Source organism: Gasterosteus aculeatus, chromosome 17 (genome assembly GCF_964276395.1).
Source record: "Gasterosteus aculeatus chromosome 17, fGasAcu3.hap1.1, whole genome shotgun sequence".
NCBI lineage: Eukaryota > Metazoa > Chordata > Actinopteri > Perciformes > Gasterosteidae > Gasterosteus > Gasterosteus aculeatus.
In genome coordinates, this window is record NC_135705.1 from 17,678,279 (window position 1) to 17,694,804 (window position 16,526).

Here is a 16,526-nt window from a genome sequence, read left to right on the forward strand (position 1 = left end):
TTTATTGTTGACTTATTTACCTCTAAATCTTTTTAACCCTGCACAGAGATTTGTTTTTTTCGATGATGCGCTTGGTGAAGATGCTGACCTGGTGCCGATCAGCTGCAGGGATGTCGTAGTTCTCGGCCCTCAGGTTGGATGCAGCGACGATGTAGTCCACGTGGAAGTTACTGTCGTCATCCTGTGCCGTGTGGGGTGTCAAACAAACAGCACATGAGCCATTCATGTGACACACTCCGAAGCTCCAAGCGCACGACCAAATTGTGTGTATCCACGAGTGGAACCCGCAGTGGAGTGGTGGAACGCGGCTTGGCTGCTTTGAGCGTTTTCCAGGCTTTGTTGTCGGGTCACTTACATTACTCTTATACATGACTTAGGTCACCCTAATAGAATGCATGCGAATTCAAAATTTCGGTTGTGATTGACACGGCCAGTGAGGTCATTCCTGCTTCTGCGGCTCTACAAAGACTCTAAAGGGGACTGTCGCTCAGCGATGGCTTTAGGGGTTCCCGAGGAAGCTTCTCGCCGGCAACCTGATGCATTTGAAACCCTCCTACGCACATTCCATCAACCCGCAGCATGACCTGGGCACTAAGGGATGAAAACGACAAAGAAGTGGGAGCGAGTTACCGTGTACACTTTTATTCCTGCTCCTACTGAGTCACCGGACGCTTTACCAGAACCGCTCTCTCCACAACAACAACCACCTGATCATCTGGCCTCTCAGATCAATGAAAAAGCTTGTAGGATGTGAGAATTTGAAATAATCAGAAGTTTACCGGGAAATCAGGATATCAGGGTTTTCTGGGTAAATAAGGAACATGAGATACAGAGGACGTGTTTCTTCCTCCCACATGATGAAAATTAGCTTTGAGGACACAATTCCTCAAGATGTCACTCGGTTAGTTTCATGCCATCACGGATGAAACAGGTTCATCATTTTGTTGATTTGTTTAGCCAAGATCTTTTTTTTATTAATTTTTCCATTTTAAATTTAAATTTACTGCTGAAACCTAAATAGAAAATAAGCTGCTGCCCTGGTGACACTGACGGGGTCGTTTCAGAGTCAGTTCTTTCTTCTCTGCTTACTCCGTTGACTTAGTTGAATTCATACGGGAGAAATATGTCTAACCTGCACTCCCATATAACTTATTGGAGAAAAAAAAAGGGCCGTTGCACTCGGATCCCACAGACCTCATGCAAGATCCCAACCGAGCGCTAAACCTGATTTAATGCCCAGGCGGCAGATGATTATTTGTTGAGAGGTGTTGCGAAGGAGTGCGAGGGGAGACTGTGACACAGACGCTAATCTACCCCCGGGGCTCAGGCTGCCACTTCAAAGACACGGTCGACACGCTGGCGGACAGTAGTATCTGTGCTGTAATCCACTGCACCAAATGGCTTCTAATGAGCCTCTAACACGGGGCCATAGGGACATAATGAGACTGGGACCGGTGGAGGGGAAAACAATTGTCTCCACAGTACGGAATCAGTTGCTAAACGAGAAAAGGCCTCTAGCCAGTTCAAATAGAGGCTTCATTTAGTTCATTGGCAGTAGTGTGACCCACCACAAAGCAGCTCTTAGGCGGTTTGTCGGTTGTCTGCTAGCAGATGAGACAAAGAGGCACCTTCACATTAATCAAAGCAATAGGCCACGATCAGTAGTTTCCCCCTGCGGTGTGGACAGGACTTCATCACGCTCGGTCTCTGCACACATGTGCATTTGTTCCGCTTCCAACTTAATTTAATTTAGGATTTGAGCTTCTGAATATACTTTTGAGCCCCAAGGATTTATAACAGCAAACAAAGAGTACAAGTGAGCTCTGTTTTCACGAACGTTCCGAGGGACAGAACCGATTCGGGTCATCGAGGACCCAAAGGAGAGGGTGGAAAGAAAAAGCGTAGTCTGAAAGCAGCCATAGATTTAGATCCAGCTCCCTGCGAACACTCGGCCGCCAATCTGTCTGTGGCTTCTGCAGAGTAAGCAGCCGAGGTGTCAATGCGCTCATGCCGTACCTTTTCAAAGTCGATGGGGTACATCAGCATGAATGAGCTTTCCACCGATGACGAGGCCAACTTTCCTTTCCACTCCTCAAGTTCGGCTTTCTCTGGTGCAGGGAAAGAGTTGAGAAAATGAGAAAAAGTGATGTAATAACCAAAATTATCGGCTATAAAATCAATCTTACTGGCGTCATCTTGTTTGTCCTCCTCCATCTCCTCGTCCGAGAGGTGAATCTTCACGGACGACTTGGGAGTGAAAGATGGGAGGCGGACTTTTTCTAAGGTTTTTGTGATAGAAGCGCGGTCTCTTGTCCCGCTGATTCCAAAGATCTGCCCATACAGATTAGCTGCTGCCACAACATAGTCCATGTGAGTAGTCTAGAAAGACACAATACACCATAAAATGCTGTATGTTTTGTCATGTTTTAACAGAAAGACAATGTCAATATTAGTACTCAATAAGAGTCATTGTGCATTTCTTTAAAAACACAACGTTGTCGTTCTGGAGAAAAGAAAAAAAGCTGTATAAAATGATAAATTGATTATTTAAGTTAATTTAAAGAGGACATTGTGTGCAGAACAGGTAACTAACAATACTTTCGTCTCGCTTTCTAGATAAATGATAAATGGCAATGACCATGTCTCTGTCACACATGTAGAGGTGCAGAAATAAATGTAAAGGAGATACAAGTCACATGACAGCAGATGAAATACTGACAGAGCAGAGAAGGAGGGAAGCAGATCTACAATGTGAGATGACGGAACAAGTCATTTCTTTCTGCTGTCAATGCGTAATCGCTGCCTTGCGCGTTGGTGTATTGTAAGCGTAATGCCGTCCTGTTACCTGAGAGTTTGTCCAAGTTAGCTTGGCTGTAAAAGACGAATGTGGGTGGAGAGCAGATTATTATCTGCATCTCATTGTCCGTATGAAGGTTAAGTGCTATTCAGAGGATCCAGTATACGGTCGGAGTGGGGAAGAGACTATCAGCGCTGATAACGAAGGAATGCTCATCAGCAAATACCGTGTTATTCACCGATTTCATGATTACTGCTGCAGGAGGAATTGGACCAGATGCTACTTACATTATTGGGGTCAAAGGTCAGCGGATGAGGGCACCTCTTGGATCCGGCCCAGAAGGGTAGACCCGCAGCAGTCACCTAAAAGAAAAGAAAAAAATCAATATGATCAACAGCTGAAACTTTTCAATACAAAATGTGCCAGAGGTGCAATAGATGTCATGTGTACAGAGATTGACAAAAAGGCCAAATGCATAAGACATAAATAAATCACACATTGAGTAGAAAGCAGAATAATGATGTAGAAATGACTACTAATAATAGTGTTAACAGTAGCAGCGGCCTTGGCAGCGTCCACATTGAGTATATTCCTTTATAAAGCTCTCCATAGTTCTATGAAGCACTAAGGTGATCGCCACAAGACGATCTTTGTCCCCCATTAAATACAGGATACATTTCTTTATTTGCTTATTTTATATGAAGTGTTGTGTGTATTTTCATTACTATCTAAATGACGTATCATGAAACATACATTAGGAGAACATCCCCCTCAGTTGTGTGACGTATGAGGAGGATTACGACCTTCCTGCAGACCAGCCAGACTAATACAGTTATCAGTCGTGTGTTGACAACACAATTTGTACGTCTGATAAAGTAACAAAGGAGCCGAGAGCTTTGATGTTTCCAAATGGTCGGTGTGCTGGGAAAGAGAGAGCTTCCTACTGGTGGTGCCATTTTTCACTGCAGGGGAGCTTTTTATAGCAGCCAAAAGGCATCAACAGCATTCTCTTTTCCTAAATCCCCCTGAAGGCCTCTTTCCTTGATTAACGAGTCACTGGTGAATTATGATATCTTGTATTACTATTTTTAAAGATAAAATCTTAGTTTGATATTTGAGCAATACTTTACTGTACTGTAATGAAACACCAGTTTAAGTCCAGTAATTGAATAAATTTAATAATAAAATGTACTTCTTTTGCTCGAGGATAAAATAACAGGTATTACATTTACAATTTTGTGGAACTGAAAAAGCCACAAATCACCACCAACTTGAAGAACTATGTTTAAACAGTTAAAGCCCTCTTCTTTGGTCTTTAACTGTACTCTCCTTAGCTGCCGATATGCTGTTTATTGTAATTCCATTAACAATAAAATGCATTTAATCTCTGATGCCATATTTAACTTATTCTGAGCGGTTTCTCACTCTGAAATCCGACCATTACTCCACGTGTAAAAGTTTAAACGCACACGCAGGACCACGCTCACTTCTGCATGGAGACGAAGACGTTTGGAATGAGTGGCCATTTATCACACTGGTTTACACGCCCACGTGTGTCCTGCTGATTTGTGGACGCTAACCGACGTTTGCTGTTTAATCGCGGTTCCTCAGAAGGTTTGTGGTCGAGAATCAAACCGTAACTGAGACAACCAGAAAAAAAAAGAGGAAATGATAACAATAACTGCCAAAGAGTTTCTCTGTGGTGCGTTGAGATTACACGGTCAAACTAAAATGTTTGGATGTTTTCCGGAAAGGTTCAAATTCAAATTGTGACACTTTTGACAAAACATTTTCTCTGGGAAAATAATACGATTGTAGTACTCTACTATATATATTCTAGCAGACACTAATGTAAAAAAAAACTATCGCCCTGCAGACATCTAATGGAGCTTTAAACGGGCTGTGTCTGAGTTAGTGAGGGTCTGTTTGGCTTGATACTGATCCGAGCCCCCCAAGGTGTGAGAGCAACATGTGACATCACTCTGAGGGTTTGTAATCTGGTGAAGCATGCAGACAGAGATATTTATCAGTGGTTTGAGTTTCAGACAGGTCTCGTAGAGGGTCTCTGGTCGCAGGGAAATATGCACTACGACACCGTGACACGTAAAGAAATGTGAGTCATTGCAGTGTTTTCATAGCTTGATATGCACGGAACTCTTACAAACACAGCGGTGCCCTTATGTGTCCATCAAAATGAACCACATATACTTCTATTTCCCGTGGTGTGAATTTACCTCCCCGGGAGGGAAACAATGGAGGAGCTGGCGGATGTCGTTGTTATAGAGAGTCTCCCACTTGCAGCGTGCCCAGCTCACGCAGTCCTCCCAGCTCGTTGGACGTTGTCCTCCGGCTTCCGTGTTCTGCAGGCTGCTCCACAGACCCCCAAGAACCTCCAGGGCCTCAGCGTCTCCGAGGCCAAGAGTCCGCTCCACGAAGCCGTCATCTCTACAGGAGACGGTGCAGCAATTCATTTCGATCAAATAACACAGAAGGTAACAAATGTGTGGGGAAAATTAAAAAAAGACAAGTATGCTCTAAAGTGGATAAAAGCTTTTTTACTGACTTACTGGCAGCAGTTAAACTGAAGAATATTTGGCTGTTTACAGGAAGAATGACGAAACAGATCTTTGTAAATTAGGGTGTAGTCTTGTTACTGACTCAGAGGGGGTTCCATTGACACTTGGATGAGGATTACTGCGGTTAGTAAGTTTGTAGTGTGCCGGTCGCTGCCACTCCATACCACACGTCATGCATCCGCGTACTAAAAAAGAGGAATCTGCCTCCCATGCGTGCAGTTACACCTCAACGGGTCTAAACAGGAGCACTCTGCCCACAGCTACATCGAGCTGCATGGGTCGGAAATTAACACAGAATGACATCATCAACCAGGTCTTAATAGTTAACTATTGTAAGTCGCTGCGGATAAAAGCGTCAGCTAGATGACATGTGATGTAATGTAATGTCTTAAAATGTACTGGACTACAACGTGAAGCCGACCTGCTTCATTAAATTCTAATCTCTCTACACATCAGTGTAAGATGAGAAACTTCAGCAGCTGTTTGTTCCCCCCCCCCAATCTGTTTAGAGACACAGGAAAGTGTGCAAGTGCTTTACAATGAGGGGGGGGGGGGTTACCGAAAATCTCACCAAAACAAACAGATATCTCAACACATGGTTGGATCATGGGGGGCTCCGAGGCTGTTACACTATAAGTAGGTCAATGCTTCTGTCTCCTATGACATAATGTGTAGAACACTCTGCCGAGTTTTCCTGGATTGCTTTGCAGAAGAAAAAAAGCGTTGCGTAATGACCGAGAAGTCGTCATTAAGGTGCAGCGGATTGGACCCCCCCCCCCCCAAATATTCCCGCTCGTCAGAGGCAACGCTTGTTGTGTAAAAGGGTTAGTCACACGACGACGGCATCGTATCTCACCTCAGGAAGAGATTCACATTTTCAGGTGTTTGTTTGAACAGCCCCTCGAACTGGTCTCTGGCCCACTAGAATAATTGTTAAAAAAAAAAGAAAAGAATACACTGAGCGACAGGAAAAGAAATTCCTTTAAATTATAATAGTGTATTGCACTATATATCTTAATAGAATAGTTTTTTATTGATTCTTGTAATAAATGTGTTACAGATTCAAACTGGGTTATTTTATTCTGTGTTTTGCTGTGCACAACACTTACTTACGCATCTATCACAACTTTCCAATGGATTGACACAAAATCTGCTTTGGCGATCACATAACTTAACATTTAGCGCCATCATCTGGTCACATTTTTATTTTTGGTCTTCGGTCCATCATTAGCAAATGCTAGCATACGAGCATGCTGAACTAAAACGGTGAACAACAGGGTGCTAAAGCAACAGCACGTTAGCATTTTGCATAATAAGCTGTTTAGCTTGCCGAGTTGAACGTGGAGCTCAAATCGCCACCGCGTGATGAGACTTGATAAAACCCTTCGGCCGTATCACACTACAGTTTGTACTGTGCTGTCCTTCGACAACCAGTGAGCGTTAGCCCGGACTTTGGACCGAACACTTAACGCTTTCATTGTACCTGCAGGGTGTGCTCAATGCGGTGAGGGAAGTTCTTGAGCGTGCACAGCGGGATGGCGTCATTAGAACTCGAGGTGCTTGGGCCGTAGGACTTTGTCAGGTGAGGCACCACCACCACAGTGCTGCCCTGGCATCCTAAAGTTCCTCCCTCCACCAGCGGTTTCTGGTGCTGAACGCAGCGTCCATCAAGATAGACCCCTGTGCGGCAAAGGAGGGATTTAGACTGTCGTTTTACAAGCGTTTTGTGGTTAAAAAAAAAAGAAAAAAATGAATGAATGATAGCTACAAAGAGAGAACCCACTCACTGGCTTCCACATTATCAAGGGCTGCAGCTACTCCGTCGAGACCCATGAAGAAGTTGTAATCGTACACGCCTTCACTGTCAGCGTCCAGACGGTTCTGGTGAGCGGTGATGTTCATCCGTGGGTTCATCTCACGCACCGCTTTGGCCGCAACGTCCGATTTTGGTTTCTGTACACGGACGAGTTGCCAAATGTGAAGATGTCTGGGCGATTGTGCATAGAGTGATGTATTCAAATGAATAAAATGTTAATCAATGCAAAAAATACCCTAGTATTTTATGATGCTTGTATGAAACCTCTAAAGGAGAGATTTGGTAATTTATACTGTATTATTTCACCGTCTTCTATTATATAACAATAGAATCAGCCCATTTGGTCTACAGGATTTGATAAAACGTTTTGCACAAGTTGTTTAGACAGCAGCAGTTGTTCAATCAGACATTTGTGAGCAACCATTTGATATACTCCTAAAAACAACACTGCCTGAAGTGATGGAAGGTGAACGTGTAATCTGACACAAGCTGTCTTAGACTGACAATAACCCCCCTACCCTCCCCCGTGCCCCCATCTGTCCCATTAGCAAGCCCTCTGACCCTCCCACTTGACCTGGTGTAACAAGAACCAGCGGGCTATCGTGGTACGTGAGACTATGATGTCAGGCTTTTTTCTCACCCCAATATCCTGAGACCTGAACAGGAACTGCCGGTTCAAGTTGGATCTTTCTATGAAGTCCATGTCGGTCACAGTGATTTGGCCTCCCTCTCCGGCACCGAGCCCCATGAGTGCAAAGTTCTTCAAAAGCTCACATCCGATGGCACCAGCTCCAACCTTGAAAAATGAACAGAAAGACTCAGAATAGATGGCATACATCAGCTGGTGCAACAAGAGAACGCCATCAAATAAAAGTGTTGCTTTACACATTAAGAAACCTCTTGATACTTTGGATCTGTTTGTCTATGTCTGTGTGTTTGTCTATGTTAGTGTGTCTGTGTGTCCGTCGACGTTGGTGTGTCTGTGTGTCCGTCGACGTTGGTGTGTCTGTGTGTCCGTCGACGTTGGTGTGTCTGTGTGTCCGTCGACGTTGGTGTGTCTGTGTGTCCGACACGTGTCTACGTTGGTGTGTTTGTCTACGTTAGTGTGTCTGCGTGTTTGTCTATGTTAGTGTGTCTGCGTGTTTGTCTACGTTGGTGTGTTTGTCTACGTTAGTGTGTCTGCGTGTTTGTCTATGTTAGTGTGTCTGCGTGTTTGTCTATGTTAGTGTGTCTGCGTGTTGTGTGTCCGTCGACGTTGGTGTGTCTGTGTGTCCGTCGACGTTGGTGTGTCTGTGTGTCCGTCGACGTTGGTGTGTCTGTGTGTCCGTCGACGTTGGTGTGTCTGTGTGTCCGTCGACGTTGGTGTGTCTGTGTGTCCGTCGACGTTGGTGTGTCTGTGTGTCCGTCGACGTTGGTGTGTCTGTGTGTCCGTCGACGTTGGTGTGTCTGTGTGTCCGTCGACGTTGGTGTGTCTGTGTGTCCGTCAAAGTTGGTGTGTCTGTGTGTCCGTCGACGTTGGTGTGTCTGTGTGTCCGTCGACGTTGGTGTGTCTGTGTGTCCGACACGTGTCTACGTTGGTGTGTTTGTCTACGTTAGTGTGTCTGCGTGTTTGTCTATGTTAGTGTGTCTGCGTGTTTGTCTACGTTGGTGTGTTTGTCTACGTTAGTGTGTCTGCGTGTTTGTCTATGTTAGTGTGTCTGCGTGTTTGTCTATGTTAGTGTGTCTGCGTGTTGTGTGTCCGTTGACGTTGGTGTGTCTGTGTGTCCGTCGACGTTGGTGTGTCTGTGTGTCCGTCGACGTTGGTGTGTCTGTGTGTCCGTCGACGTTGGTGTGTCTGTGTGTCCGTCGACGTTGGTGTGTCTGTGTGTCCGTCGACGTTGGTGTGTGTCCGTCGACGTTGGTGTGTCTGTGTGTCCGTCGACGTTGGTGTGTCTGTGTGTCCGACACGTGTCTACGTTGGTGTGTTTGTCTACGTTAGTGTGTCTGCGTGTTTGTCTATGTTAGTGTGTCTGCGTGTTTGTCTACGTTGGTGTGTTTGTCTACGTTAGTGTGTCTGCGTGTTTGTCTATGTTAGTGTGTCTGCGTGTTTGTCTATGTTAGTGTGTCTGCGTGCTGTGTGTCCGTCGACGTTGGTGTGTCTGTGTGTCCGTCGACGTTGGTGTGTCTGTGTGTCCGTCGACGTTGGTGTGTCTGTGTGTCCGTCGACGTTGGTGTGTCTGTGTGTCCGTCGACGTTGGTGTGTCTGTGTGTCCGTCGACGTTGGTGTGTCTGTGTGTCCGTCGACGTTGGTGTGTCTGTGTGTCCGTCGACGTTGGTGTGTGTGTGTCCGTCGACGTTGGTGTGTCTGTGTGTCCGACACGTGTCTACGTTGGTGTGTTTGTCTACGTTAGTGTGTCTGCGTGTTTGTCTATGTTAGTGTGTCTGCGTGTTTGTCTACGTTGGTGTGTTTGTCTACGTTAGTGTGTCTGCGTGTTTGTCTATGTTAGTGTGTCTGCGTGTTTGTCTACGTTGGTGTGTTTGTCTACGTTAGTGTGTCTGCGTGTTTGTCTATGTTAGTGTGTCTGCGTGCTGTGTGTCCGTCGACGTTGGTGTGTCTGCGTGCTGTGTGTCCGTCGACGTTGGTGTGTCTGTGTGTCCGTCGACGTTGGTGTGTCTGTGTGTCCGTCGACGTTGGTGTGTCTGTGTGTCCGTCGACGTTGGTGTGTCTGTGTGTCCGTCGACGTTGGTGTGTCTGTGTGTCCGTCGACGTTGGTGTGTCTGTGTGTCCGACACGTGTCTACGTTGGTGTGTTTGTCTACGTTAGTGTGTCTGCGTGTTTGTCTATGTTAGTGTGTCTGCGTGTTTGTCTACGTTGGTGTGTTTGTCTACGTTAGTGTGTCTGCGTGTTTGTCTATGTTAGTGTGTCTGCGTGTTTGTCTATGTTAGTGTGTCTGCGTGTCTGTGTGTCCGTCGACGTTGGTGTGTCTGTGTGTCCGTCGACGTTGGTGTGTCTGTGTGTCCGTCGACGTTGGTGTGTCTGTGTGTCCGTCGACGTTGGTGTGTCTGTGTGTCCGTCGACGTTGGTGTGTCTGTGTGTCCGTCGACGTTGGTGTGTCTGTGTGTCCGTCGACGTTGGTGTGTCTGTGTGTCCGTCGACGTTGGTGTGTCTGTGTGTCCGTCGACGTTGGTGTGTCTGTGTGTCCGTCGACGTTGGTGTGTCTGTGTGTCCGTCGACGTTGGTGTGTCTGTGTGTCCGTCGACGTTGGTGTGTCTGTGTGTCCGACACGTGTCTACGTTGGTGTGTTTGTCTACGTTAGTGTGTCTGCGTGTTTGTCTATGTTAGTGTGTCTGCGTGTTTGTCTGTGTGTCCGTCGTCGACGTTGGTGTTTCTGTGTGTCCGTCGTCGACGTTGGTGTGTCTGTGTGTCCGTCGTCGACGTTGGTGTGTCTGTGTGTCCGTCGTCGACGTTGGTGTGTCTGTGTGTCCGTCGTCGACGTTGGTGTGTCTGTGTGTCCGTCGTCGACGTTGGTGTGTCTGTGTGTCCGTCGTCGACGTTGGTGTGTCTGTGTGTCCGTCGTCGACGTTGGTGTGTCTGTGTGTCCGTCGTCGACGTTGGTGTGTCTGCGTGTCCGTCGTCGACGTTGGTGTGTCTGCGTGTCCGTCGTCGACGTTGGTGTGTCTGCGTGTCCGTCGTCGACGTTGGTGTGTCTGTGTGTCCGTCGTCGACGTTGGTGTGTCTGTGTGTCCGTCGTCGACGTTGGTGTGTCTGTGTGTCCGTCGACGTTGGTGTGTCTGTGTGTCCGTCGACGTTGGTGTGTCTGTGTGTCCGTCGACGTTGGTGTGTCTGTGTGTCCGTCGACGTTGGTGTGTCTGTGTGTCCGTCGACGTTGGTGTGTCTGTGTGTCCGTCGACGTTGGTGTGTCTGTGTGTCCGTCGACGTTGGTGTGTCTGTGTGTCCGACACGTGTCTACGTTGGTGTGTTTGTCTACGTTAGTGTGTCTGCGTGTTTGTCTACGTTGGTGTGTTTGTCTACGTTAGTGTGTCTGCGTGTTTGTCTATGTTAGTGTGTCTGCGTGTTTGTCTATGTTAGTGTGTCTGCGTGTTGTGTGTCCGTCGACGTTGGTGTGTCTGTGTGTCCGTCGACGTTGGTGTGTCTGTGTGTCCGTCGACGTTGGTGTGTCTGTGTGTCCGTCGACGTTGGTGTGTCTGTGTGTCCGTCGACGTTGGTGTGTCTGTGTGTCCGTCGACGTTGGTGTGTCTGTGTGTCCGACACGTGTCTACGTTGGTGTGTTTGTCTACGTTAGTGTGTCTGCGTGTTTGTCTATGTTAGTGTGTCTGCGTGTTTGTCTACGTTGGTGTGTTTGTCTACGTTAGTGTGTCTGCGTGTTTGTCTATGTTAGTGTGTCTGCGTGTTTGTCTATGTTAGTGTGTCTGCGTGTTGTGTGTCCGTCGACGTTGGTGTGTCTGTGTGTCCGTCGACGTTGGTGTGTCTGTGTGTCCGTCGACGTTGGTGTGTCTGTGTGTCCGTCGACGTTGGTGTGTCTGTGTGTCCGTCGACGTTGGTGTGTCTGTGTGTCCGTCGACGTTGGTGTGTCTGTGTGTCCGTCGACGTTGGTGTGTCTGTGTGTCCGACACGTGTCTACGTTGGTGTGTTTGTCTACGTTAGTGTGTCTGCGTGTTTGTCTATGTTAGTGTGTCTGCGTGTTTGTCTACGTTGGTGTGTTTGTCTACGTTAGTGTGTCTGCGTGTTTGTCTATGTTAGTGTGTCTGCGTGTTTGTCTATGTTAGTGTGTCTGCGTGTTGTGTGTCCGTCGACGTTGGTGTGTCTGTGTGTCCGTCGACGTTGGTGTGTCTGTGTGTCCGTCGACGTTGGTGTGTCTGTGTGTCCGTCGACGTTGGTGTGTCTGTGTGTCCGTCGACGTTGGTGTGTCTGTGTGTCCGTCGACGTTGGTGTGTCTGTGTGTCCGTCGACGTTGGTGTGTCTGTGTGTCCGTCGACGTTGGTGTGTCTGTGTGTCCGTCGACGTTGGTGTGTCTGTGTGTCCGACACGTGTCTACGTTGGTGTGTTTGTCTACGTTAGTGTGTCTGCGTGTTTGTCTATGTTAGTGTGTCTGCGTGTTTGTCTGTGTGTCCGTCGTCGACGTTGGTGTTTCTGTGTGTCCGTCGTCGACGTTGGTGTGTCTGTGTGTCCGTCGTCGACGTTGGTGTGTCTGTGTGTCCGTCGTCGACGTTGGTGTGTCTGTGTGTCCGTCGTTGACGTTGGTGTGTCTGTGTGTCCGTCGTCGACGTTGGTGTGTCTGTGTGTCCGTCGTCGACGTTGGTGTGTCTGTGTGTCCGTCGTCGACGTTGGTGTGTCTGTGTGTCCGTCGTCGACGTTGGTGTGTCTGCGTGTCCGTCGTCGACGTTGGTGTGTCTGCGTGTCCGTCGTCGACGTTGGTGTGTCTGTGTGTCCGTCGTCGACGTTGGTGTGTCTGTGTGTCCGTCGTCGACGTTGGTGTGTCTGTGTGTCCGTCGTCGACGTTGGTGTGTCTGTGTGTCCGTCGACGTTGGTGTGTCTGTGTGTCCGTCGACGTTGGTGTGTCTGTGTGTCCGTCGACGTTGGTGTGTCTGTGTGTCCGTCGACGTTGGTGTGTCTGTGTGTCCGTCGACGTTGGTGTGTCTGTGTGTCCGTCGACGTTGGTGTGTCTGTGTGTCCGACACGTGTCTACGTTGGTGTGTTTGTCTACGTTAGTGTGTCTGCGTGTTTGTCTACGTTGGTGTGTTTGTCTACGTTAGTGTGTCTGCGTGTTTGTCTATGTTAGTGTGTCTGCGTGTTTGTCTATGTTAGTGTGTCTGCGTGTTGTGTGTCCGTCGACGTTGGTGTGTCTGTGTGTCCGTCGACGTTGGTGTGTCTGTGTGTCCGTCGACGTTGGTGTGTCTGTGTGTCCGTCGACGTTGGTGTGTCTGTGTGTCCGTCGACGTTGGTGTGTCTGTGTGTCCGTCGACGTTGGTGTGTCTGTGTGTCCGACACGTGTCTACGTTGGTGTGTTTGTCTACGTTAGTGTGTCTGCGTGTTTGTCTATGTTAGTGTGTCTGCGTGTTTGTCTACGTTGGTGTGTTTGTCTACGTTAGTGTGTCTGCGTGTTTGTCTATGTTAGTGTGTCTGCGTGTTTGTCTACGTTGGTGTGTTTGTCTACGTTAGTGTGTCTGCGTGTTTGTCTATGTTAGTGTGTCTGCGTGTTTGTCTATGTTAGTGTGTCTGCGTGTTGTGTGTCCGTCGACGTTGGTGTGTCTGTGTGTCCGTCGACGTTGGTGTGTCTGTGTGTCCGTCGACGTTGGTGTGTCTGTGTGTCCGTCGACGTTGGTGTGTCTGTGTGTCCGTCGACGTTGGTGTGTCTGTGTGTCCGTCGACGTTGGTGTGTCTGTGTGTCCGTCGACGTTGGTGTGTCTGTGTGTCCGACACGTGTCTACGTTGGTGTGTTTGTCTACGTTAGTGTGTCTGCGTGTTTGTCTATGTTAGTGTGTCTGCGTGTTTGTCTACGTTGGTGTGTTTGTCTACGTTAGTGTGTCTGCGTGTTTGTCTATGTTAGTGTGTCTGCGTGTTTGTCTATGTTAGTGTGTCTGCGTGTTGTGTGTCCGTCGACGTTGGTGTGTCTGTGTGTCCGTAGACGTTGGTGTGTCTGTGTGTCCGTCGACGTTGGTGTGTCTGTGTGTCCGTCGACGTTGGTGTGTCTGTGTGTCCGTCGACGTTGGTGTGTCTGTGTGTCCGACACGTGTCTACGTTGGTGTGTTTGTCTACGTTAGTGTGTCTGCGTGTTTGTCTATGTTAGTGTGTCTGCGTGTTTGTCTACGTTGGTGTGTTTGTCTACGTTAGTGTGTCTGCGTGTTTGTCTATGTTAGTGTGTCTGCGTGTTTGTCTATGTTAGTGTGTCTGCGTGTTGTGTGTCCGTCGACGTTGGTGTGTCTGTGTGTCCGTCGACGTTGGTGTGTCTGTGTGTCCGTCGACGTTGGTGTGTCTGTGTGTCCGTCGACGTTGGTGTGTCTGTGTGTCCGTCGACGTTGGTGTGTCTGTGTGTCCGTCGACGTTGGTATGTCTGTGTGTCCGTCGACGTTGGTGTGTCTGTGTGTCCGACACGTGTCTACGTTGGTGTGTTTGTCTACGTTAGTGTGTCTGCGTGTTTGTCTATGTTAGTGTGTCTGCGTGTTTGTCTACGTTGGTGTGTTTGTCTACGTTAGTGTGTCTGCGTGTTTGTCTATGTTAGTGTGTCTGCGTGTTTGTCTATGTTAGTGTGTCTGCGTGTTGTGTGTCCGTCGACGTTGGTGTGTCTGTGTGTCCGTAGACGTTGGTGTGTCTGTGTGTCCGTCGACGTTGGTGTGTCTGTGTGTCCGTCGACGTTGGTGTGTCTGTGTGTCCGTCGACGTTGGTGTGTCTGTGTGTCCGTCGACGTTGGTGTGTCTGTGTGTCCGTCGACGTTGGTGTGTCTGTGTGTCCGTCGACGTTGGTGTGTCTGTGTGTCCGTCGACGTTGGTGTGTCTGTGTGTCCGTCGTCGACGTTGGTGTGTCTGTGTGTCCGTCGTCGACGTTGGTGTGTCTGTGTGTCCGTCGTCGACGTTGGTGTGTCTGTGTGTCCGTCGTCGACGTTGGTGTGTCTGTGTGTCCGTCGTCGACGTTGGTGTGTCTGTGTGTCCGTCGACGTTGGTGTGTCTGTGTGTCCGTCGTCGACGTTGGTGTGTCTGTGTGTCCGTCGTCGACGTTGGTGTGTCTGTGTGTCCGTCGTCGACGTTGGTGTGTCTGTGTGTCCGTCGTCGACGTTGGTGTGTCTGTGTGTCCGTCGTCGACGTTGGTGTGTCTGTGTGTCCGTCGTCGACGTTGGTGTGTCTGTGTGTCCGTCGACGTTGGTGTGTCTGTGTGTCCGACACGTGTCTACGTTGGTGTGTTTGTCTACGTTAGTGTGTCTGCGTGTTTGTCTATGTTAGTGTGTCTGCGTGTTTGTCTACGTTGGTGTGTCTGTGTGTCCGTCGTCGACGTTGGTGTGTCTGTGTGTCCGTCGACGTTGGTGTGTCTGTGTGTCCGTCGACGTTGGTGTGTCTGTGTGTCCGACACGTGTCTACGTTGGTGTGTTTGTCTACGTTAGTGTGTCTGCGTGTTTGTCTATGTTAGTGTGTCTGCGTGTTTGTCTACGTTGGTGTGTTTGTCTACGTTAGTGTGTCTGCGTGTTTGTCTATGTTAGTGTGTCTGCGTGTTTGTCTATGTTAGTGTGTCTGCGTGTTGTGTGTCCGTCGACGTTGGTGTGTCTGTGTGTCCGTCGACGTTGGTGTGTCTGTGTGTCCGTCGACGTTGGTGTGTCTGTGTGTCCGTCGACGTTGGTGTGTCTGTGTGTCCGTCGACGTTGGTGTGTCTGTGTGTCCGTCGACGTTGGTGTGTCTGTGTGTCCGTCGACGTTGGTGTGTCTGTGTGTCCGACACGTGTCTACGTTGGTGTGTTTGTCTACGTTAGTGTGTCTGCGTGTTTGTCTATGTTAGTGTGTCTGCGTGTTTGTCTACGTTGGTGTGTTTGTCTACGTTAGTGTGTCTGCGTGTTTGTCTATGTTAGTGTGTCTGCGTGTTTGTCTATGTTAGTGTGTCTGCGTGTTGTGTGTCCGTCGACGTTGGTGTGTCTGTGTGTCCGTAGACGTTGGTGTGTCTGTGTGTCCGTCGACGTTGGTGTGTCTGTGTGTCCGTCGACGTTGGTGTGTCTGTGTGTCCGTCGACGTTGGTGTGTCTGTGTGTCCGACACGTGTCTACGTTGGTGTGTTTGTCTACGTTAGTGTGTCTGCGTGTTTGTCTATGTTAGTGTGTCTGCGTGTTTGTCTACGTTGGTGTGTTTGTCTACGTTAGTGTGTCTGCGTGTTTGTCTATGTTAGTGTGTCTGCGTGTTTGTCTATGTTAGTGTGTCTGCGTGTTGTGTGTCCGTCGACGTTGGTGTGTCTGTGTGTCCGTCGACGTTGGTGTGTCTGTGTGTCCGTCGACGTTGGTGTGTCTGTGTGTCCGTCGACGTTGGTGTGTCTGTGTGTCCGTCGACGTTGGTGTGTCTGTGTGTCCGTCGACGTTGGTATGTCTGTGTGTCCGTCGACGTTGGTGTGTCTGTGTGTCCGACACGTGTCTACGTTGGTGTGTTTGTCTACGTTAGTGTGTCTGCGTGTTTGTCTATGTTAGTGTGTCTGCGTGTTTGTCTACGTTGGTGTGTTTGTCTACGTTAGTGTGTCTGCGTGTTTGTCTATGTTAGTGTGTCTGCGTGTTTGTCTATGTTAGTGTGTCTGCGTGTTGTGTGTCCGTCGACGTTGGTGTGTCTGTGTGTCCGTAGACGTTGGTGTGTCTGTGTGTCCGTCGACGTTGGTGT

The 16,526-nt window shown here is 48.5% G+C and overlaps 1 protein-coding gene across 1 annotated transcript in view; it reads right to left on the reverse strand.

Moving 5' to 3' along the window:
* The window catches only part of uba7 (ubiquitin-like modifier activating enzyme 7), a 106,051-nt gene that overhangs the window by 12,555 nt on the left and 76,970 nt on the right, over positions 1-16,526 (reverse strand). The window contains exons 12-20 of the mRNA XM_040204475.2: positions 7,830-7,985; positions 7,161-7,326; positions 6,857-7,053; positions 6,230-6,294; positions 5,032-5,242; positions 3,085-3,159; positions 2,187-2,379; positions 2,017-2,108; positions 89-181 (exon numbers count right to left, since the gene is read on the reverse strand). Of these exons, the coding sequence (XP_040060409.2) occupies positions 89-181; positions 2,017-2,108; positions 2,187-2,379; positions 3,085-3,159; positions 5,032-5,242; positions 6,230-6,294; positions 6,857-7,053; positions 7,161-7,326; positions 7,830-7,985 (1,248 nt within the window). The remainder of the gene's footprint in view (positions 1-88; positions 182-2,016; positions 2,109-2,186; positions 2,380-3,084; positions 3,160-5,031; positions 5,243-6,229; positions 6,295-6,856; positions 7,054-7,160; positions 7,327-7,829; positions 7,986-16,526) is intronic.